At 56.7% G+C, this 21,421-nt stretch overlaps 6 protein-coding genes across 6 annotated transcripts; 3 read left to right on the plus strand and 3 right to left on the minus strand.

Annotated features, from left to right (window-relative positions):
• The first annotated feature begins 1,539 nt into the window (after positions 1–1,539).
• Positions 1,540–3,768, plus strand: GLOTRDRAFT_114500 (uncharacterized protein). The gene is made up of 5 exons (XM_007865062.1): positions 1,540–1,754; positions 1,809–1,873; positions 1,926–2,519; positions 2,575–3,416; positions 3,476–3,768. Exons 1-5 carry the CDS (start codon positions 1,568–1,570, stop codon positions 3,525–3,527), a joined length of 1,740 nt encoding a protein of 579 aa, XP_007863253.1. The 5' UTR covers positions 1,540–1,567; the 3' UTR covers positions 3,528–3,768.
• Positions 3,769–3,857: 89 nt separating this feature from the next.
• On the minus strand, positions 3,858–5,442 carry GLOTRDRAFT_126428 (uncharacterized protein; the record flags this gene model as incomplete). Its single annotated transcript, XM_007865063.1, has 3 exons — positions 3,858–4,608; positions 4,673–4,911; positions 4,972–5,442. The coding sequence occupies 3 exons, from the start codon at positions 5,440–5,442 to the stop codon at positions 3,858–3,860; spliced, it is 1,461 nt and encodes a 486-aa protein (XP_007863254.1).
• Positions 5,443–8,594: 3,152 nt separating this feature from the next.
• Positions 8,595–10,518, minus strand: GLOTRDRAFT_71874 (acyl-CoA dehydrogenase NM domain-like protein). The gene is made up of 9 exons (XM_007865064.1): positions 10,338–10,518; positions 10,200–10,283; positions 9,791–10,140; positions 9,530–9,726; positions 9,387–9,477; positions 9,236–9,327; positions 9,080–9,174; positions 8,931–9,024; positions 8,595–8,877 (listed from the first exon to the last, which is right to left on the minus strand). Exons 1-9 carry the CDS (start codon positions 10,470–10,472, stop codon positions 8,762–8,764), a joined length of 1,254 nt encoding a protein of 417 aa, XP_007863255.1. The 5' UTR covers positions 10,473–10,518; the 3' UTR covers positions 8,595–8,761.
• Positions 10,519–10,812: 294 nt separating this feature from the next.
• On the minus strand, positions 10,813–12,327 carry GLOTRDRAFT_56442 (uncharacterized protein; the record flags this gene model as incomplete). The annotated part of the gene is made up of 4 exons (XM_007864810.1): positions 12,102–12,327; positions 11,806–12,053; positions 11,472–11,690; positions 10,813–11,415 (listed from the first exon to the last, which is right to left on the minus strand). Coding segments are annotated over exons 1-4 (1,272 nt in total), but the record flags the coding sequence as incomplete, so codon positions are not given.
• Positions 12,328–12,711: 384 nt separating this feature from the next.
• GLOTRDRAFT_136759 (kinesin-domain-containing protein) lies at positions 12,712–19,295 on the plus strand. The gene is made up of 9 exons (XM_007865065.1): positions 12,712–12,865; positions 12,921–13,554; positions 13,603–13,987; positions 14,046–14,885; positions 14,934–15,745; positions 15,804–16,283; positions 16,334–16,445; positions 16,504–18,682; positions 18,734–19,295. Exons 1-9 carry the CDS (start codon positions 12,826–12,828, stop codon positions 18,988–18,990), a joined length of 5,739 nt encoding a protein of 1,912 aa, XP_007863256.1. The 5' UTR covers positions 12,712–12,825; the 3' UTR covers positions 18,991–19,295.
• A 217-nt stretch (positions 19,296–19,512) lies between these two features.
• Positions 19,513–21,320, plus strand: GLOTRDRAFT_109951 (NAD P-binding protein). The gene is made up of 12 exons (XM_007865066.1): positions 19,513–19,713; positions 19,765–19,829; positions 19,891–19,973; positions 20,026–20,163; positions 20,221–20,248; positions 20,307–20,442; positions 20,500–20,517; positions 20,570–20,600; positions 20,660–20,729; positions 20,789–20,849; positions 20,905–20,937; positions 20,993–21,320. The coding sequence occupies exons 1-12, from the start codon at positions 19,534–19,536 to the stop codon at positions 21,101–21,103; spliced, it is 954 nt and encodes a 317-aa protein (XP_007863257.1). The 5' UTR covers positions 19,513–19,533; the 3' UTR covers positions 21,104–21,320.
• Positions 21,321–21,421: the final 101 nt, after the last annotated feature.

Raw genomic sequence — 21,421 nt, forward strand, 5'->3', positions numbered from 1 at the left:
CAAGCCAATGCCATTTTGCGGACAGCCTGGTCCGTTGTGCGGAACGCGATGTGGTCGCACATAACGTCGAGTGAACGAAGTTGTCTGCAGTCCATGAGCGAAGAAAGTGCGTCTTCCGTGTACAGAGCAGCGTCGTCTACGTGGCTCAGGGCCGAATTTAGCTTGACCGTGCGGAGTCTCGGGAAGTGAAGAGCGCGAAGGAGCTCTAGGTGCTCTATGGAATCCCCCGTCGAGGAGGATAGGGAAATGTCAATCTCAGTAATAGTATTCAGACCTTGAGGTAGCGACCGGAGGAGACGCGTTATGCCCTCCGCATTGGCAGCACGAATTTGTACTTGCTTGAGGCATTGGAAGCCTGAGGCGACAGGTTGCATACGCATATTCAAGACGCCCCCTTGCACAAATATTTTATTCAGGGACGGTAATTGCGAGATGGCGCGAAAGCTGTCGTCGTCGAGGACGATTAGTGATCCTACAAGGGTGAGCGAGCGTAGATCTGTCCATGAAGAGAATTCGTCCAAACAGGCTACCAGACGTTCGGAACGCAACTGCAGGTGCTCAACGCTAGGGGATGCATTGCTCATATCTATGAGAACGCTCTTCAGAGCTGTATCGCTGTCTTGCCCCGGACCAACCGCCAGGTCTAGCATCTTCACATTTGAGGGGCAGAAGAGATGCACCCCAGGATCAAACGGTACGCCGCGCCATTGAAATACCTGAATACGAGGCAGAAGGGGCGACGGAAATATGTCCGACAAGTAAATCAAGGCGCTATGGAGCTCTGAGTCCGGGGTATATCGCATCCATCTGATACGACGTGCATACGCTTTGAAGCTCTGGTGCTCACGGGGAGATATATGTTCTCCAATGACCTGGACGGGACTCAAATCTAAGAGCAATCCGAGATGTACAACTGGTATCAACACTCACGCAGGTACCCAAGCCATCTGTTCGCAGAGGAGAAAGGAGTTGCAGAAGAGGAAGAAGGCTGTCCATGCATTTCCAGAGTCCGTCCAGCGCTGCAGGGGCAAATGTCCTACACGTCAACGCTGCGTGATATAAGTCATTTTGCTTCTCGGGAAGATTTTCTGGCTCCCAAGCGAATTCCCACCCGTATCGAGGAAAGGAGACCGTCTGCGGCAGCTGCACGGCCATGTGCATCACGAAGATCTCGTGAAGGATGTCCTGCACTGCCAAAGCCCTGTGCATTGTCGCTGCCGCAGTGAGAACTCTCGTCGTATTTAATTGAAGGTTCGTTCCAGTGGAACGAAGTTTAGAATTTTCAAGGTCGACGGCGGTTTATGAGGGCGCTCGCCGCACCGCTTGGAAGGAGTCGTAGTATCAGGGCCTCAGAAGTATGTCTTCAGAGCTTCACTCTTTCTGTATGTGCACCGGACTGTGGTTTCAAGGGAGGACAGTCGAGACGTTTGGATATTCGGACTTGAACGCGTTGTAATGACCGGGTAATGCCGTGGCTAGGTAAGCAAGCGCGGACAAACAAGGCAAACAATCGCCACCGCCGGATCCACCACTTGCGCTACAACGCTCTCTGTACACTACTACGACGATGGCTGCCCTCGCCTCTGTGCTGCCCGCTCCCCTGAATGCCCCAGCCATCGCGGACGACGAGGACGACGTCCAAGTCGGGCCTTCGCAGCCGCAATCCCAGTCCACATCCCTGATCTCCACCCGGACAGTCATCCCGCCATATGGACAGAGGAAGGGTTGGAAGCCCCAGAGCCAGGAGGACTTTGGTGCGTATCCACTTTGCGGGATGCGATATTTTTGTACTCATCTCTTGCTTCCAGGCGATGGAGGTGCATATCCCGAGTGCCATGTCGCCCAGTATCCGCTGCAGATGGGCAAGAAGAAGGTGCGCATGAGATCACACTAAGGTCCAATATATAACAAACAATCTTTTCCAGACCGCCGCCGGGAACACCCTTGCTCTCCAAGTCGACGCCGAGGGCAACGTCCGCTACGACGCCATCGTGCACCAGGGTCAGCGCGAGGGCAAAAAGGTGCAATCGCAATTCAAAGACCTCATCCCGATCGCCTACCGTAAAGACCTCGAGGACGCCGAAAAAGAAATGGAGCGCCCCTCCGAGGACGAAGTGCAGGCCACGACGGAGCGCACGCGCGCCGCGCTCGAGAAGCTCGTCAACGGCAAGATCAAGGCGGCCCAGCCGAAGAACGTGCCCGACGCGCAGGGCAAGACGAGCTTCATCCGCTACACGCCCGGGCAGCAGGCGGGCGCAAACGGGCTGAAGCAGCGGATTATCAAGATGAGCGAGGTCGTGGAGGACCCGCTCGAGCCACCGCGGTTCAAGCACAAGAAGATCCCACGGGGCCCGCCGAGCCCCCCGCCGCCCGTGCTGCGCAGCCCGCCCCGCAAAGCCACCGCGCAGGAGCAGAAGGAGTGGATGATCCCGCCGTGCATCTCGAACTGGAAGAACAACAAGGGGTACACCATCCCTCTCGACAAGCGTCTCGCGGCCGATGGGCGTGGTCTCCAGGATGTAAGCGTCAGGCGCTGTTTCACTAGATCAAGCTAATACTTGTGTTTCGTTCTAGGTACACATCAACGACAACTTTGCCAAGCTCTCCGAGTCGCTCTACATCGCGGACCGGCACGCGCGCGAGGAAGTCCGGCAACGCGCGCTCATGCAGCAAAAGCTCGCGCAGAAGGAGAAGGAGCAAAAAGAGGAGAACCTGCGCCTGCTCGCGCAACGCGCGCGCGAGGAGCGGAGCGGCATCGCGCCCGCACGACCCGCCGCCCAGAGCCAAGCGGCCATGAAATCCGGGCTCGCGGCGTACGGCAGCGACTCCGAAGGCGGCAGCGCCTCGGAGCGCGAGGAGCGCGAGGACGAGGAGGCGGCGCGGCTGCGCGACCAGATGCGGCAGGAGAAGCGGCGGGAGCGCGAGCGCGAGCTGCGGATGAACAACATGGGCGCGGAGCAGCGCGCGAAGCACCTCGCGCGGATGCAGAACCGCGATATCTCTGAGAAGATCGCGCTCGGGCTGGCGAAGCCGAGCACGAGCAAGGAGAGCATGCTCGACTCGCGGCTGTTTAACCAGGAGAGCTTGGCGGGGAGCTTTGCGGACGACGAGGCGTATAATCTGTATGACCGCCCGCTGTTCCATGGGAGCAGCGCGGCGGCGGCGATTTATAAGGCGCGGGGGAATATTGAGCAGGGGAATGAGGAGTCGTTTGGGGGCGGGACGGAGGAGGGGATCTCGAAGGCGCTGGATAATGATCGGTTTGGGCTGGGGAGGGGGCGGTTTGAGGGCGCGGCGGAGCAGGAGGCGCGGGAGGGCCCGGTGCAGTTTGAGAAGGACACGACGGATGTGTTTGGGCTGGATAAGTTCTTGGACGAGGCGAAGAGCGGGAGGAAGCGGGGGCTGGATACTGAGGCGTACGTGGTGCATCGTCGTGTTCTTGATTTGTGAGTTTCTGACACTGTCTGTTTCACAGGGGTGGCTCGCGGAAACGACAGCAGGTTGAGAGGGCGGACGAGCGGGATTGAGCTGTTTATGCATGCGGACTGTTTGTATCGTTGTAGATTACTAGCCTGGTAGGTTGTATTGCAGTTAATGCTTCCCTGGTGATACTATCCAAAAGTGTGGGTCAGACCAAGGTGATAGAAAGTACTAATGATACATTTCCTATTCCTATGCCAACAATAAGCAATACACACAAGCTAACGAATCTACGAACAAGCGCTCCAGAAAGCGTGCTAAAGCTACAAGCTATGCAACATTCATTTTATTATTTTACTTCTCACAACACAACCAACCTCGCTCGCCGCTCCGCACAATTAAACCAAGCCCAATCCCTGTGCCCCTGTGCCCACAGATTAACTGAACCCCCCACAGCTCTCGCTAACATCCATGCCCGTCTCCCCGTCCTCGCCCGTACTCGCGGGCGTCAACACGTCGTCGGTCAAATACTCCGCGAGCAGCGCCGACGGCGAGGGCGTCACCGCGTGGACATGCACCGGCGGGTTCAGCAGGAGATGCAACGAATTCGGGTGCTGCGGCGCGCGCGGGGTCGCGTCTGCGTCCATGTTTCGCCCGCCCCCGCGCCAGGAGGAGGACGGCGCGGGGATGCTCGCCATGGAGGCGTCGGCGTCGGTGTCGGAGGCGAGGTCGACGGTGACCATCGACGCGTCGCTGCTCACGCTCACTTCTTCCGGGTCCTCTGAGGTGCAGTTGGGGCTCTCCTCCGGCGAGGCGGCGGCGGCGGCGGCGGTGAGGTGCGCGACGAGGAAGCGGTAGTAGTCTTCGTTCGTGCGGAACTCCGCGGTGGGCACTGGCGAGGGGGAGGGGAGGAAGATGGGCGAGGGCGCGGGCGAGGGGAGGAAGACGGGCGAGAGTGCGGGGGAGGGGAGGAACAGGCCTGCGGCGCGCGGCTGGGGGTGCATGAGATGCGGGGAGGGCTGGGCGGCGATGAAGGGGGGTGACGGGAGCGGCTTCTCGAGCAGGGAGAGCGGGGAGAGGCACGGCGAGGGGAGCGGCGCGGGGTCGTCGGCGGGCGTCGGGGGGAGGGAGGAGTCCGACGAGCCCGCGGAGGAGACGGAGAAGCGCGAGGAGGTCGCGGAGGAGGGGCTGCGAGTGGTGCACGCGTCAGTGAAAAGTGCACGCGATGCGCGTACGAGCGGACGGGGCTCACCAGCTGCCCGGCTCGCTGTCGTCCTCCCAGCCGCGGAGCATGGGGACGCCCGCGGGCCCGGGGACGCCGAGGAAGTGCGGGGCGGGGCGGAAGAAGGGCGAGGGCTGCTGGATGGGCGGGAGGTCGCGCAGCTCGGCGCGGTGGCGCGCGGGCCCGCGGTGGTCCTTGTCGCGCGGGGCGACGTATGTGCAGACGAGCCCGCGGGCGGTGCAGCGCGCGCAGGGGCTCGTGCCTGTGCACTGGCGAAGCAAGCGAGTGATGAGACGGCGAAACAGAATAAAGAGAGCGGTGGAACGGACCTTGGTCTTGCGCTCGCGGCACTTGACGCAGGCCTGGGCGGTGCGCTGCCTGCTGGCGGGGCTCGGGGTGCGGCAGAAGTAGCTGCCCTCGGTGTTGATAAAGTGCTCCCCTATCGCCGCGCCGTTCCTGTACCCCGAGACGAGGTTGGCAGGGGCGGTGGGCGGGAGGTGGGGGTGGGGGTTGGAGGCGCGGCGCTGGGAGATGAGGGAGTCGAGGTAGGGCAGGAGGTGGTGGTACGTCGGGTTGGGCGGGACGGCGAGGCTGGCGTACGTGAGCGGCACGGGCGCGTAGCCGAACGGGTTGTACAGCGCGTACGGGTTCTGCGGGAGGTACATCGGCGGGGGCGGGGCGTGCGCGGGCTGGGCGGAGATGGGCTGGATCAGCTTGGACGAGAACGTCCCCGGCATGGGCTCCGTCGGCGCCTGGGACTGGGGCTGGGACTGGGGCTGGGACTGGGGCTGGGTGTCCATGGGAGGTGTGAAGGGGCGTGCGTGGCTCGCGGGGGCAGCGCGCGTACTTAAACGGGGCTGGCTGACGGCGGGCCAGATCGCATCTGCTGTGGCTGACGGCAAGTGTCGTTGTACTAATGCAGACTGTATGCGACGGTTAGTCAATCGAGGGTGCAGCGCGGTTGCAGTGATGGGCGATGTATGCCTGCTTACTCTGGTCATGGCTGCTCTCGAATCGTGCAGTGCTCCACAAAGAGATGGCACCAGCTGGCGATCGGGCGATCGACGGTTAATTAACCCAGATGCGATCTCCCGCCTTTGGCAACGAAATGGCTGCTGGAAACGAGCCCATAGCCAACATTCGCATCAGCTCTCAATCCAAACCTACCGATACCAACCACATACCGATAGCAAAACAGTCCGCCCTCGTTTGCACGAACTTGCGCTCATCCTTACGTCGCATCCCGAGCCGGTCTTCTAATGCGGTCCGCTTCTGGGATCCCACATTCCACCCTCCACCCTATCCGCCGGCAAGATTGCCTCGGAAGTATCTGCATCTTCAGCCAATGCTTTGAGCCAGGCCGCGCGAGCAGGGTTAAGGTTCGACGGAAGGCGCGTCAGGGCCACGTGATGAGATCATCGATCGACAAGCGGGCGTTGTGGGTCCCCTCCTGCTGTCCTTGCGCGCATCTGATAACTATGAGCAAGGTAGCTCACGATGACAACCCTGGTTAGCTGGCGTTCACCGTCGCTTCCACTAGCCCTCGAGCTTCCGCCTACTGCACCCAGCTCCACCGTCGGCACGGACGAGCCAGACTCGGATTTGCTTCCGCCCTTCCCAGTAGTTCCAAGTCCTAGGATCGCGAATCAGGCGGGGCCCCGCTCGCAGCGCCCGCCTCTCCAGGCGAGTGGCTCTGCCATCACCAATCCTCGTGGAGCTCTTTCTAATGCTGCACTGCTCCCGATGTGGAAGATTCGATGATCAACGAGCTGGTGCATTGCCACGGTAATGGCGTCTCCTGTACCAAGCGGATCTCCCCAGGATTCTCCGGTCGTTTCGTACGCTGGCTGGCCAACCAAGGAATCTGCTCGCGCTCGGGGCTCTAAACTCAACCAAACAGCATTCCACAAAAGTTCTCTCTAATAATGCTCTGTTTCTCGGTCGACCGTACCGATGAAGGATTGGTTTGTTATGGATGCGCGAGGTTCACGCTGGTGGGAGTGCCAGACGGGTGAGGGCGAGCGCCGTTCTCGTGGATCACTGCTGCGAACTCGTCTCTTGCATCGGCGGAACGCGGACTACTTATGCTCTAGCTTCAACATGGCTCGGTCCCGCAATCAACTTTAATCGTGTTTGTGACGAGACTATCACTATCTATTATGTCCAACCCTGACAATCCATCACCCCCCCCCCCTCCGACTGCACACTACCCTCTCACCAGTCCTGTTACGTCCGAAGCTCTCGCGTGAACCCATCGACCTAAGTTCATAATGTCGGCGGGAAGAGAGGTTTTGAAGGAGACGAAGGCACGTCGGCGTTACCTCCGTTCTGCGCTGGACTCACTCGCTGAGTAGGGGGTGCATACGCGCGGCCGATGGATGGCGATGCGTCCGGCGCCCTCCCTCCAGGCGCAAGCTGGCACCGCACACCGACATCTCTACACTTGCTCGTCGAAACTGCGCCGGCGCGCGCTGTCGGGATGCGGCTTGATACATCCCGCAAGAGCACCTGCTAGACGTGTCCGATGCCCCGGTATCGCGCGCGCATCCGGGTGCGCTGGCACGCCAACTCGTCCTTGCTGGACCAGGCTTTGGGCTCCGAATCCTCCGGGGCGCGGCCCCGACACCACTGGATTGCACGCGCGCGCGCGGCTCAGAGCGCTTCTTCCTCCTGTTTCGGGGGGTTCAGGCGCGGCGAGCGCCGCGCCCCGCGCGTCGATGGAGGCTCTGCGAGCGTCGCCCTGGGCTTAGCGGGTTTCGCTCTGTGCGGGGCGTGTCAGCAAGCACGGCCGGAGCGATGGTGTCGGCGGATGCTTACGGCGTCTTTCCGTCTGTCTTGGCCGCTTCGGCGGTGCTGGATGGCTTCGCAGCAGGTTCGGTAGGCGGCGCTGGGATATGCGCTGTGCGTGGTCTGGCACGGGTGCGGTGAGATGAGCGAGGGGAAAGAGAGGTATGGGTGATGTCCCGCACTTCTTATTAGGTGGTTCCCGGCCTTTGACTGACCGATCGGTGTCGCTGCTCCGCTCCCTGGACGAAATCAGTGCATGGCTCTGGCTCTGCAATAACCTGGACTTGCCGCTTCTTGCCTTTGTCGGGTTTATTGTCTCTGCTATGCAGATTGGGTGCGTTAGCTCCAGGATCAAGACACACGCGCACGCACGCAGGCGCACCTGGTCTTGCGCCTCTCCCTCCTCGTCCTATCCGTCTTTGACGCGTCCGCAGCGACTTTGCGCTTCTTCGCGCGGGCCCTGGGGGACATGAGGTGCGCAGTCTCGGGGTCATACGCGGGAAGCGTTACTCACAGCTGCCCAGGTTCGTCCCCGCTTTCGAGGTCGGCCGGGGTAGCGGTCTCGGGGCTGCGTGCGCGGGTGAGCGGTGCTGTCCTCCCTCGGGGACCGGCGCGGCTTACCGCTCCTCCCCCTTGTCCGTGAGTGACGCCCTCGCGTCTGCGTCGTCCAATGCGGTTTCCACGGCGCCCCCGCCCTCCGAGGGGAGCGTGGCTGCCCCATGCGCGCGCGCGTCCGCGCCGCCCGCGCAGGGCCGGCCCATGCGCGCCCCGACGAAGTCCCACAGCGCGGCCTCGTCCGCGAGCAGCACGTTCAGCAGCATGCGCGCCTGCCGCGGCGGCAGGTTGGGCGGCTTGACGGGCGGGAAGGGTGTGCACACGCTCTGGGGCTTCGGAGTCGCGGGGGACTCGGTGTCCGCCATTGCTTCGCTGTCGAGGTAAGATAGGTGGAAGCAAGACTGCTGCGTGGCAGGATTTAAAAGAAGGGGGAGGTACGGGAAGAGGCGAGGGAGGCGAGGCTGGCCTGCTTTATACCCGTTCTGCGCCGGTAGTAGCATAATGTAACGCGATGAAAGGGGGTCGATAAAGGACGCTTTGGACGGCGGCGTACCCCGAGTGGCGAGCGGTACAAAGAACGAACGGGGGGGGGGAAGGTCAAAGCGCGTGCCCCCTGGAAAACCGTCAGAGCTCCGAAGCCTAAACACGAATAGCATTCGGTAGTGTGTAGATGGTGTAGTAGATATCCGCCTTCGTATCGGCGACAAAAATTTATGGACTGTACGATACAGCACTAGCTTGTCCATTGCTTGTCCGTGATAACCCGTATGAATAGAACTAGGATTTGAGCTGCTCGTTAAACTCCCGTCCAATCAGCATTCTCCGAATCTCCTGTGTCCCAGCCCCGACAGCATACAGTCGGGAATCACGCAATATACGACCGGTCGGGTATTCTGCAAAGCCCTTTAGCTTAGCCCAGCAGGTCGTCAAGAAGCAAACGACTAACCGTTGATGTAGCCGTTCCCACCGAGGCATTGCATAGCTTCCAAAGCGACTTCGATCGCTTTCTCGGTAGAGTACAGGATCGCTCCCGCGCAGTCCTGCTCAAAGCCGACTCAGCGCGGACCCGGCGAGGATATGCGCTCTACGACTCACCCGCCGGCTGACTTTACCCTGGTCGCAGGCTCGTGCTACGGCGTAGACGTATGACCGGCTTGCATTGAGCTTGGTGTACATGTCTGCGATCTTTCCTACAGGGTGCGAAAGTAATTAGGAACGTTGTGAACGATGTTTCACGAGAGGTATGCGCACCTTGCATTAGTTGGAATGTCCCGACTGGTTGACCGAACTGCTTCCTCTCATGGATATACTCCACGGCATAGTCGAAGGCGGCTTGCATGAGTCTAACGCATGAGGACGCAGATTCAGCGACGAGAATGCGAGACAGATCTTGTGAGCTGACCCGAGAGGACCTCCGCTCAGCACTAAGCGCTCCAGGTCAAGGCCGGACATCAGAACAGCGGCGCCCCTGTCTACTTGTCCTAGCACGTTTTCTGTTCCGACGGCTGTTAGACGAGGCTCAACACGACGATGGCAATAATATACCTTCAGGAACTTCGCAGTTCTCGAATACGAGCTCGCAGGTATCGCTACCGCGCATGCCTACCTTGTCCAGCTTCTGGGCCGTGCTGAACCCGGGGAAACCTTTTTCTATGATAAAAGCGGTGATACCTTTCGAACCCTTCTCAGGCGACGTCTTAGCGTAGACCACGAGTGTCGATGCAGTGGGTCCATTTGTGATCCTTTTATCGAAACATGTATGAGTGTTCGAACGTGGGATGACGAAGCCTCAGGCAACCTACTGACCAAAACTTATTGCCATTCAATCGGTATCCACCGTCGATCTTATCAGCTCGCAGTCGCATACTGACAACGTCACTTCCGCTCCCCGGCTCACTCATAGCCAGGGCCCCTACTTTCTTCCCGGCCACCAGATCCGGGAGGTACTTCTCCTTCTGCTTGTCCGTCCCCCACCGGTGTATCTGGTTCACGCAGAGATTGGAGTGTGCGCCGTACGAGAGGGCTACTGACCCCGACGCCCTGGAAAGCTCCTCCATGGCTAGTGTGTGGTTAAAGTAGCCGAGAGCGAGACCACCGTAATCTGGCGAGACGGTGATGCCCAAGAGACCCATGCTGCCCATCTTCTCCCATAGGTCCTGAGAGTGTTGTCAAGTTCATTCTCCAAAGTTCACTTCGAAGCTGGGAGTTGACTTACTGAAGGGAAGTTATTGCTTCGGTCGATCTCAGCAGCTCGAGGGGCAATCTCCTTCTGAGCGAACTCAGAGACTGCATTTCTGAACTACACGTCTGTCAGGATCACATCGTTACAAGCATGCAGTGTGAACATCCATACCTCCGTCTGGTCTTCCGTTAGTCCTGCAATGTCTGCATTGTAGAACGACGCATGCCTCCGTTGACCGGCTCTGGATAGGACACTGCTTTGGATCAGACGGCGAGACGCACGTCGGCACACCCTAGAGAAATTCATGGTCCCTCAAGAGAGGCTTTGATAACAGCGTCGTGGTCGTCGTCGGGATAGACAAAGTCAGAGGCACGACCGCCTTTCGCCCAGACATGGTCTTACCGAAACCAACTGTGCCGGATCATAATCAAGTGACCCCGCACTTCCCCACATCGATCGCATATGAATCGGGCACATAGATCTCTCCTGCCAGAGCTAGGAAGTATAATGTAACTCGCAGACAATTGCTGGTATGTACAACGAATGACTCGTTCAAATAAATGAAGAATAAGTACGGTTAGAGATCGTATTGCTGCGAGCATGCTATGCGCAAGACTTCTATCGCATCTCTTCATTTGCTCTCAACCTCCTCGAAACATGATTTCAGCTGCCCGGAAAGTCTGTAAGCCTCGACTATTTCCTTGTCCAACTTCGCCCAGTGGCGCAGCTTCCGTATAGGCTTCGGGTCAAGGTCGATGAAAGTGACTGGGTCCTGGTAGTCGGAAGGCTCCTGGCCGGAAAAGTCTGCCTGGTTTGTGTTATCTTGGGAGTGGAAAAGGATGGGCCGAACGATGATTGAACAGTCCTTGAATGTAGCTGAAAGCAGGTAGGACAGGGTGTAATACCGCAGGTCCTCCAATCTGGGATGGTCGTGGTCCATCACCTTCCCGGACGTCAAATATTGGTCGATAAACGCCGCGTAGTCATCCATTGTTGGATCAGGCTCGGCAGGGAGAGGATTAGATTGCACGTTGCCCTTGGATGTATCGTATCCATCCCAGAGGGAAGTGAGCCCCTCAATATCAAGAGGATCGAGCGTCCGCTGGAGTCTCGCGAGGATTCCAAGGGACTGGGAGGATAAGAGCACAGCTGCAACCCGTTCAACGAACGCGTCACGCAACTGGGCACTTTCCAAGCAATGAGGATTGGAAGACGATTCCTTGATGGCACGTCGTAGGGCCTCCATGGACTTTGGCTGTAATGGAAGTACTTGTTGAATGGTGGAGCTAATACCGCGGATGAGACACGTACATCGTCGGCTGTGAGTGTTTGACCATCTACAAAGATCTTGAGATTATTGATGTGCCCTGCCTTGCCAATCCATTCGTCCCATAACGCGCATAGGGCGATTTCAACTCGCTCCTTCTTACCAGAATATAAATCAAGCGGGCAAAAGCCTTCTGCCGAAGCTTCGCCTTTGGTGGACTTCAAGTACGAGTGCATGCAGTATCTGCACGTGCGAGTCTTGTAAGGTTTCGTCTCCGGTGATAGGTGGGCCGCATTTGGGAGAAAACCCCACTTAGGCTTGAGGAAGGGACAATCATCGTAATATGCACGAATGAAGGCACCTCGCGCTTACTTTAATTTCTATAGACCAGCTGCCGCTTGCGGTGAGATCCGTAGCGAGTAACGCATTGGACCTGGTAACATCGATTGCGTCCTTTTCTCTTCGGAGTAGAGGACGCCTCCGATGCACTTGATCCGCTAATTGCGAAAGCCAATCTGGATCGGTCCCGACGAGGGACAAACGAGGGAGGTATCGTCCGGGGATTAAACGTCCGACGATTCTCTCCTGGCATTCGCGCTGTATGACACTTGCATCAGGCGCTTGAGATACCTCTTCGTCTTCATCATGGCGATGATTAATACGTTCACAGCGTATATTCTTAGCTGGCGCATTGCCCGGTAAGCTATTCGGCTTTCGGATGTCCGTTTTCCTCAACCGTAGGACCATTCCATTAAACCTCGCGTCCGATGGTCCCCTGTAGCTGAGAACCAATGTAGCGCCCCCCTCGGATAGGTAGTGCCAGTCATTCGGACTCGTGTCCGATACGGTATGCATAAGTCCAACAGACATTAAATCTGGGAAGCACAACGTCGCAAGCAGGAAAGAGCCGGGAATGTCGATATTAATACGGACACAGTCTAAGTGTTCAGATAAGGCGACTCAGGCAAGAACAGGGCCTATCCCTCCTCAGCAGAAGGTGTCGCTCAAGGCAAGCTCCGACCAGAGGCGATACGGTGCAGACGATGTTTCGACACTAAAAAGTCACATTCGGATTGACAGTTCGCAACAAGTTTGTGATTTCGCTTGCTTATGAGCATGTCCGTAGTTTCCTGCGGTTTCACAGGAGTCCAGCTCGGCGAGGCATCACGTTCTACGCACCCAGTTTTCTCCAGACTCAGAGCAGAGCAGTTTGTAGGCCAGAGGACTTACGACGATCAACGCAGGAACCTCAATAATTCAGCAGGGACGGGCCATAAGGGGAAATTGGACGGAAACACGAGCCGTAATAGGAAATTGTCGCGGGAGAATCTACTAACATCACAAGGACTCCCTGCCTACCTACCGGCAACACCATCCTCGGCGACGTCGACGATGGCGCCCTCGAGCGCGACGACAACTTCAATCCAAGTCGGTGAGTTTCCCACTCTGTGCGCTGTAGCGCACTCACTGACATGCGCGATGCGCAGCCGTGCGTATTCGGCCGACGACCACCCAAGATGCGGCCTCCATTCCCCCTCGTTTCCAGCGCGCTGTCGTTCACCCCATCTCTGAAACGACAGTCGCAGTAGACCCGGTCTCCGCCCAACCCGCGTCCGCAGGCGGCAATAGTGGATCCTCGAGCTCTTCGACCGCTACCACGAAGAAGCAGACCTTCACTTTCGATCAAGTTCATCCCCCGGACACGACCCAACATGAGATGTTCACTTCGACAGCGGAACCTCTCATCAATCATTTCTTGGAGGGCTTCAATTGTACTATACTTGCATATGGGCAGACTAGCAGTGGCAAGACGTTTACTATGACAGGTGTGGATCTGGATGCCGACCCCTCGGACCCAAATAATGGCATGGGCATCATTCCACGAGCTGTCTCCACCATATTCAAGAAGGCTAGAGCGCTAAAGGAGGAGCGCGGTAATTCGTGGAATTATACTATCAAAGGGTCGTTCATCGAAATCTACAACGAAGACCTGTTGGACCTCCTAGCTACTGACGATGGCAGTGGCGCTCGCCGCGAAGTCCAGATCCGAGAGGACAAAGGTCATATTATTTGGACAGGATTGAGAGAGGTTGCTGTAAAGAATGCGCCTGAAGTTATGAAGTAAGCAATTACCCCTCATCACCGTTCTCATTCTTATGACCAGTTCAGCTTGATTCGTCAAGGTGCCTCCATCAGGCGTACTAACGAAACCGACATGAATGCTCAATCTTCGCGGTCGCATGCCATCTTCTCCCTGACCCTCACGCAGAAGAAATACACTGGGTCTGGTCCTCCACCCCGCTCATCCTCCCCTCTCCCTGGCACCGGGCGCTCGCCTTCTCGTCTTGCTCGGCCAGGCTCGATGTATGCGCCATCCAATGGCAGAGTCTCCTCACCGACTTTTGGTCGACCGGGTACACCTAGCTTTCAGTCCGCAATGGATCGCGGTGGTTTGAGACCGCCGAGTTCTCTCGGCTCACACGCTGATGATGGCGGTGAATGGATTACAATCACGTCGAAATTCCACTTTGTGGATCTTGCGGGGTCAGAGCGAGTGCGTCGCTTCTGTGCTTCTCTCATCAGATGATGCTGATCACGATGCCTCCTTATAGCTTAAGCGGACTGCAGCCGCGGGCGAGCGTGTCAAGGAAGGTATCTCCATCAACAGTGGTCTGCTGGCTCTAGGCAACGTTATATCCGCGCTCGGCGATCCTGCAAGGGCCAAGTCGCACACAGCAAGCCATGTACCTTATCGTGATTCGAAACTTACTAGGCTCCTTCAAGACTCATTGGGCGGCAATGCGCACACACTCATGATTGCTTGTGTTAGCCCAGCTGAGTGGAACGCGGGTGAAACTATCAATACGCTCAAGTACGCCAACCGAGCTAGGAACATCAAGAACCGGGTAGCCATCAACGAGAAGGAGGAAGGATGGGACGACGTAGAATGGCTCCAGACGACTGTCACCAGACTCCGAAAGGAATTGAAGGCGATCAAGGAGAGTGGCGGCAAGAGCGCTGGTGCTCTTTCCGACGACTCTGTGGCCGAGCCTGTTGAAGGCGCCTCAAAGAAAGTGCTCGAGCAGATGGTACAGCTGCAGAGCAACTACGAGGATCTGCGGGAGAAGTTCACGGACCGAACTGAGGAGTTGACCAGGCTGCGCCGAGAGCTCGCTGAGAAGCAGCGGCAGTCGACCTCGGGTGCTATGAACGCAACTGCAAGGTATGAAGAGATCGTAGGTCCTGTCATCGAGGAGTACGAGAAGACCATCAGCGCTATGGAGGCCGAACTCAGCCTGAACAGAGCTGCGCTCAGACATACGAATGATTTGTATGAGGAAAAGGAGGCTGAGCTAGCCGAGGTGACCGAGAAGAACTCCCGGACTGAACTCTACGTTGAGGAGTTGAAGCTGCGAGTCGCAAAGCTGACAGAGCGCGAAGCATCCACCGAGGTTTGTTCTTAAATGTTTTGGACTTCCGTGATCTCACAAGCTTTCCAGGCTTATGTCCGGGATTTGGAGGATAAGATCAAGCAATACGATGAAACCACTGTTAGTTCGAGCGAGTCTATGACGGACCTCAAGAAGGAGATAACAAGATATAAGGATGCCGAGTCTCACGCGTCCCAATATATCGCCGATCTCGAAGCTCGCCTTGCTAAATCCGACGAGTCCATCCAGGAACTCCGGCGTACAGTCGATAAACTTGAGACGGAATGCGAGCGCCGTAGAAAGGAGGTGGAAGTTCTGCAATCTCGTCTGGACGGCCTGCAGAACGATGGGCAGGCATGGAAGGTTGACCTTGAGGAACGAGAGAAGCGAGTGAAGGAGCTGGAGGTGAAGATGCAGGAATGGGAGGCTAAGAAGAAAGAGGCCGGCGAAGAGAGAGCTCGTCTCGGCAACATGGTGGATGAGGTCGCTCGTGCTCGCAAGAGCTTGCAGTTGGACGGCGCCGCGGGCGCTGCCGCTGTAACCACTAACGGCGTCAACCACGACGAAGAGGGATCCGTGGAGGACGAACTTGCAGCACTCCAGAAGACGCACGCGCAGACATTGGAGGATCTTTCCTCGGTCACGGCCAAATATCGGGATGCGCTGCGCGAGATCTCTGATTTGGCCGCCCAGATTCAGGAAGCGAAGCTTAGCAACGCAGCCACCTCTGATCTGCCCGAGAGGAGCACGGATATCCCACCATTCCGGCGACGGGTGATAGGCTCCAGATCCAGAGAAGGAAGCGAAGGTCAGTATAGTCCCGCTACCGGCAAACGTTTTTTATTCCGCCACGCGGCCTCGTCGGAGTCGCTTCACTCGAGGTACGTACGCTCAATAACCTGTGTTGATGACAACTATGTTGACATGACTACCACGTAGGTCGCTCTCACAATCCTTGTCACAGTCGCAGTCGCTCTCGCAGGAGCTTTCCTTGGCCCGATCTCGCAAAGCTTCGATCTCAAGTCACGGCAGTAGTAACTCCCAGTCGTCCACTCATTCCCGACCTAACCTTTCTCTCTCTCTTCCTATTAACGGTGTACCTGATCCGAATGGTGGGGAGAGGAGCGTTTCGAGCCTAGAGAAAGAGATCATGAGGTTGCAGGAAGTCCTGAAGGAACGGGAGGCGGAGATAGCTGCACTGGAGGGAACACTGCAAATAAAGGATCGTAAAGTGTCGCAAGATGACATCGTCCCTGAAGCTCAAACGAATGGCAATCCTGACCTCTCGCCGAAGACCATGCACAATTTCAATGCCATCCGACGAAGCTTCCAAAACGGGCACGCGGAGCACGAGAGGTCTGATTCAATGTCAGCCTCCGACGCTGACGAGTCACTCGAGAGATTGAACGAGCTCATGCGGTTAGTTCCTTCCCACTTCACCTAGGGCTACCCGTGACTCTTCCTTGCAGGTCCATGGCGCAAAAAGAGTCTCAGCATCGCGAAACGGTCGAGAAACTCAATTCAGAATTGATTCAGGTCCGCCGGCAATGCGATGAGCTGACCACCCTGTCTCGTGATCAGGTGTGTACACAGTCTTTCTCAAAGCATGCGGTTATCTTGATACCAACGAATGTGCTAGGCACATAACATGTCTACCGAATTGGCTGCGCTGAACGAAAAACACGATCAAAATATGTTGCTTCTTGAGCACGCGCACCAACGTGAAGCCGAACTCGAGCAGGAACTGAAGCAAGCTGAAAGTGACCATCAAACTGCGGTGGAGCAGTTGCGATCCGAGCACGAACAGGCCTTACAAGCCAAACAGGCCGAACTCGACGCTATCCTTTCGCGTCTCCAAGGAGAGCACGAAGCTTCTCTTGAGGCCCTTCGACAGCAGTTAGCGCAGGTATCTGCTTCGCTTGAGAAGGCCAGGGATGAACACACTCAGGCCTTTGGGAACTTACGTGCCGAACACGAGGAAGAACTGGCGAGACGAATCGAAGAAGCCAATCAGATCCTTCTACGTGCCCAACAGGATCACGAGTCTGCCCTGGCCAAGGTCGCCGCTGCACAAGAGGAGGCGCTCAAGAAGAAGGACGAGGAAATCGCCGCTACCTTGGCTCGTACCGAGGAGGAATACTATAATGCCTTAACGAAGCTGCGTGCCGACCATGCGCAGGCCTTAGAGAAGCAGGCGTCAGAGTCATCGACGGCATTGGAGCGGTTACGAGACGAGCACGCCTCTGAGCTCAGGCAGTTGGAGATCAAGTACCGTGGCAGTATCTCTGAATCGCAGTCGTCCTTGGATACTGCCATGGCCGACCTCAAGCAGGAGCTGACAGACCTCAGCAACAAGAAGGAAGCGGCATTCGGCGAGCAGCTGGTCAAACTTCAAGAGGAGCAAGCTGCTGCGTTGCGGGCAAAGGAGGATGAACACAATGCTGCCCTGCAGAAGTTGCGATCAGAGCACTCAGCTGCCCTGGAGGACATGGTCCGTCGTCTCGAGAGTGAAACTGGGATTCTACAGAAACAGCTCGAGGACAGCCAGCACGAGTCTCAAGCTTTCGTGGCCCAGGCCCGCGAGGAACTCGAGACTGCGTTGGCAAACCTCAAGGAACAACAGACTACAGTCTTGCGGGACGTTGAGCAGCGACACGAGGCCGAGATAGCTGAGATAAAGGCTGCCCATGAAGCTGCTCTTGCGGATGCCAAGCTGTCAGCGGAGGAAGAACGCTCGGCCTTGTTGGCTGCCCATGCTCAGGAAATGGCCAAGATCAACTCCGAGCATCAGGCTGCCATCGCCGAACTCCAAGCTAATCTGGTAGCTGCACAGGATCGGCATGAACAGGCTCTGGAAGATGCTCGATCGCAGAGCGCCCGTCTTCTTGATGAGGAAAAGACTAAACTCCAAGATATGCTTCGTGCAGCAGAAGAGAAGCACGCTCAGGAACGTGAGACTTCGCGAAAGGATCATGAGTTGCTATTGGAGGAGCTCGCATCCTACAAGGCGGCGAGCGATGAGTACAATTTGGCTCGCGAAGATGCGCGGAGGATGCACGAAGATGTTGTGAGCAAGAAGGACAAGGAGATCAGCCGTATGAACGGTCTTCTTTCCGAGAGTCACAACGAGCAGGAGCGGCTCAAGTCTGAACTCGAGAAGCTCAAGAGTGATCTCCAGGCCAGTCGCAGCCAACAGTCGAAGCTCGAGAAGGAGGCATCGAAACGAAAGTCTCTGGCCGAGGAGCTGGAGAGGCATCGATCAGAGTTAGCAGAAACTCAAGAGACCCTGCAGCGTACTCGTGACGAACGAGACCAACTGTTGGCGGAGAAAACCCGGCAGGACTCTGTTGTCAAAGATCTGCAGGCCCAATTGGCTCAGAATGCTCCTGCTCCCGAAACACTTGCCCGCCCTACCATCCCCGAACGGTCGTTGTCTTACGCTCGTGCCAATGGTCTTCCTCCACCTAAACTTCCTCCCTCGACGCCGCCTCCCTCTGTCCCTCCCCCCCCTCCTCCAGTTGGAAAGTCTGTATCCAACGCAAGTGACTCGGGCTTAGCTGTATCCTCCCAGTCCAGCGCGATCACTACTGCTTCCTCCCGAGAGTCTGCTCCTGAGTCGCCGAATACCTCCGTGGCGCATTCCAGTCTTGATGTCAACCTTGTTGCCAAAATTGAGGAACAGTCGAAGCAGATTGAAGAGCAGGAAGCCATGATCAAGACGCTGAACAAGCAGCTCTCGCACTGCGAGAGCGACCTGCAAGCTCACATGGACTTGGTCAGCCGTCTTGAGACATCCCTGGGCGACTCGGAGAAGAATCGTGAGTGTTTTATCATCATCATCAGCTATCTAATTTCTAATCGTGTCACAGTCCGTAAAGCGCGCATGCATGCAACGGAGCTTGCACGGGAGCGAGACACTCTGAACACCCGGATCGATGGCCTTCAGAGGGAACTGTCTGAGACAAAGCGGGAGGTTGTCAACGTGCGACGCTCGATCGTTGAAGAGAAGCAGTCTCTCGAAAGCCGATTGGACGAAGAGCGCAGGGCCAAGGAACGGGCCCGCGCACAACTCGACAGTCGGATGGAGGAGCTTCAGAAACGGAAGTCGAAGTTCGCCTGCTTATAATCCTACGCCCGCCTCAGGTCGCCGCCCAGCGTTCCGGATCTCCTTCCCTCCTCTCCGCATTGCCACACACCGCGGTCTTGCTTACGTTTATTGTTCCTGTTTCATATTTACATGCCCGCCTGTCGTCGGCCCAGTCTCTCGTTCAGCCTGTCTTGTTGGAAGTATAGCGGTTACATTATTTGGATACCCACTCTCATTTACCCCTATGATTGCCTTATCTCTAGTTCCCCCATGTTTTACTACGTACTACGGCCTCCATGCTACATAATAGACGGAATACATCGCAGACAGCTGCAACAGTTACGGACTGCTGGTTGAATCTTTCGGCGTCGCTCACTAAGGAGTGATGCCAGTATGACGAGAAGGCGGAGCAGGAGTGGGGGAAAGCTCGGCTAATTCCCCGGACTGCTCACTCGGACCGGAGTAGACTACTGCAGCCCAGACCTTCGGATCTCCCCAGCTTGACCTCATAAGTCTGTTTGAACTGGGCTTAAATTTGGTCTACAAAATTACGCCCGCGACAGTTCTCACCTATCATCTCCCATGTCGACCCAGCTCTTCGCCCGCTCGATAACCGTCGTCGCCCGCCCCGGTGCCCGCGCTGGGTCCAGTGCTCTTCGTGCACGGTTCTCGACGAGGCCAGCGTTGCAGAATGCCGCTCCTGCCCAAGCCAAGGGGGGCAAGTCACCCAGGGTTCTACAAGATTTCTCAATGGAGGGTCGGGTGCGAACTACTGTCTGGTTGCTACCAGGCCGCCTGCTTACACGACGATAGGTCTGCCTAATCACCGGTGGTGCTAGAGGTCTCGGAAACGAGTTCTGTCGAGCGTTCATAGACTCGTGCGTAGTGCCAGCTCAGCAGCATGTCTGTAACGTTCTGAATTTTCCCTATCGCCTATAGGGGCTGCACGACGATGGCGATTCTGGATCTAAAACAATCAGAAGCTGAGGACGCCGCCCGCGACCTGGTCGCTACTGCATGCCGTCAGTACCGTTGCCACGCCCCCCCTGTGCGCATCACTGAATATCTGTTAAGTTAACAGCGATTCCAAGCCCGAGGATTTCAAGATAATTGGTCTCGAATGTGACGTCTCATCTGAGCGCTCCGTGATCAAGGCCTTCAACGAGACCATGGATACCTTTGGTCGGTTAGACTCGGTCGTCGCCTCAGCTGGTGAGTCTGTTTGGCAGCGTCGGCTGCATTTACTTCATATGGCTAATGTCCTCTCAGGTATCGTGGAGAACTACTCTGCTTTCGAGTTCGTATTACCATGCACGCTCCGTAGTCTGGTCCGCTGACTGATATCCCACGTTCAGCTACCCCTTTGATCGGATAAAGCGGCTGTACGACATCAACGTTCACGGTGCTTTTTTCACTGCCCGGGAGGCTGCGCGGAACATGATTCCGCAGGGCGGAGGAGCCATCGTCCTCGTCTCGAGTATGAGTGCCAACGTGAGCTGAGCCCATCTAATCTTTGGGTACCTTGATGCTTATTCTCATTCCGATCAGATTGTCAACATTCCCCAGGTACTTGCCGCATGACGTCATATCTTCTGTCATTACTTACACACTCTTCCAGCCACAAACGCCGTATAACGCTTCGAAAGCAGGTAAGTTCCGGTCAGGCGTATCTATGCGGCTGGATTGTGGTTGAACGTACTGTAAATAGCCGTGAAGCATATGGCAGCGTCTCTCGGTGTTGAGTGGGCGAAGAAGGGCGTCCGGGTCAACGTGTTGAGGTGTGTGAAGTCGTCCTTGTTCTTTCTCGACTGATCGTGACGTCACGGGCTTCTGCTAGTCCCGGTTATATGTTGACCAAGTTGACGAAAACCATCCTCGAACACGATCGGGAATTGAAGGTGAGTCTGTGCAGAGGCGGCATGTTGGTGCCTATCTCACTCTTTACGTGCTTAGAAAACTTGGGAATCCCTTACGCCAATGGGTCGGGTACGTTCTCCTCGTTTGCTATCTGTACCTGTCACTAATTTGTATTTCCTTATAGATGGGTGAACCTCACGACTTGGCAGGTGCTGTGGTGTTCCTGGCGAGTGACGCGTCCCGCTTCATGACAGGTGCGGAGGTGCGCGTCGATGGTGGCTACTGCATCATCTAAACGGGTCGAGTTTGAATCATCTTCAATGTAAATTTGCATAATGGCGCGTCATAGAAGTATCCTATTATCTCACTATGGAACTGGGGCTACACGTTTGGGACTACACAAGCGGACAGACACTAATACCCGGTTGCTGCGGTCTTCTTGATGTAGTAGAGTACGATGTTCCTACTACATACCCGTCCAATAATTATTTGTAGATTGTCAGTGCTCCACATTGCCCGCAGGTCCACACGAACGGAAGCAAACTGTCTCAGTTGGTGGAGCTGTATGATTCTGTTCTCGAGAGCCGGCGGGAGAAACAAGAGAAAGCCGGCG

The sequence above is a fragment of the Gloeophyllum trabeum genome, assembly GCF_000344685.1.
Source record: "Gloeophyllum trabeum ATCC 11539 unplaced genomic scaffold GLOTRscaffold_00003, whole genome shotgun sequence".
Classification (NCBI taxonomy): Eukaryota; Fungi; Basidiomycota; class Agaricomycetes; order Gloeophyllales; family Gloeophyllaceae; genus Gloeophyllum; species Gloeophyllum trabeum.

Excerpts from the sequence above, each read along its gene's own strand:
- GLOTRDRAFT_114500 (XM_007865062.1), top strand. The coding sequence starts at position 1,568 with ATGGCTGCCCTCGCCTCTGTGCTGCCCGCTCCCCTGAATGCCCCAGCC. Across the intron at positions 1,874-1,925 it reads TGCAGATGGGCAAGAAGAAG|ACCGCCGCCGGGAACACCCT; the intron begins GTGCGCATGAGA and ends AATCTTTTCCAG. Across the intron at positions 3,417-3,475 it reads CGGGGGCTGGATACTGAGGC|GGGTGGCTCGCGGAAACGAC; the intron begins GTACGTGGTGCA and ends TCTGTTTCACAG.
- GLOTRDRAFT_71874 (XM_007865064.1), bottom strand. The coding sequence starts at position 10,472 with ATGAATTTCTCTAGGGTGTGCCGACGTGCGTCTCGCCGTCTGATCCAA. Across the intron at positions 9,328-9,386 it reads CTGAGCGGAGGTCCTCTCGG|ACTCATGCAAGCCGCCTTCG; the intron begins GTCAGCTCACAA and ends CTCATGCGTTAG. Across the intron at positions 9,025-9,079 it reads AGGGTAAAGTCAGCCGGCGG|GACTGCGCGGGAGCGATCCT; the intron begins GTGAGTCGTAGA and ends GGCTTTGAGCAG.
- GLOTRDRAFT_136759 (XM_007865065.1), top strand. The coding sequence starts at position 12,826 with ATGGCGCCCTCGAGCGCGACGACAACTTCAATCCAAGTCG. Across the intron at positions 13,988-14,045 it reads ATCTTGCGGGGTCAGAGCGA|CTTAAGCGGACTGCAGCCGC; the intron begins GTGCGTCGCTTC and ends GCCTCCTTATAG. Across the intron at positions 16,284-16,333 it reads AGATTGAACGAGCTCATGCG|GTCCATGGCGCAAAAAGAGT; the intron begins GTTAGTTCCTTC and ends TCTTCCTTGCAG.
- GLOTRDRAFT_109951 (XM_007865066.1), top strand. The coding sequence starts at position 19,534 with ATGTCGACCCAGCTCTTCGCCCGCTCGATAACCGTCGTCGCCCGCCCC. Across the intron at positions 19,830-19,890 it reads TGTCGAGCGTTCATAGACTC|GGGCTGCACGACGATGGCGA; the intron begins GTGCGTAGTGCC and ends TATCGCCTATAG. Across the intron at positions 19,974-20,025 it reads CCTGGTCGCTACTGCATGCC|TTAACAGCGATTCCAAGCCC; the intron begins GTCAGTACCGTT and ends ATATCTGTTAAG.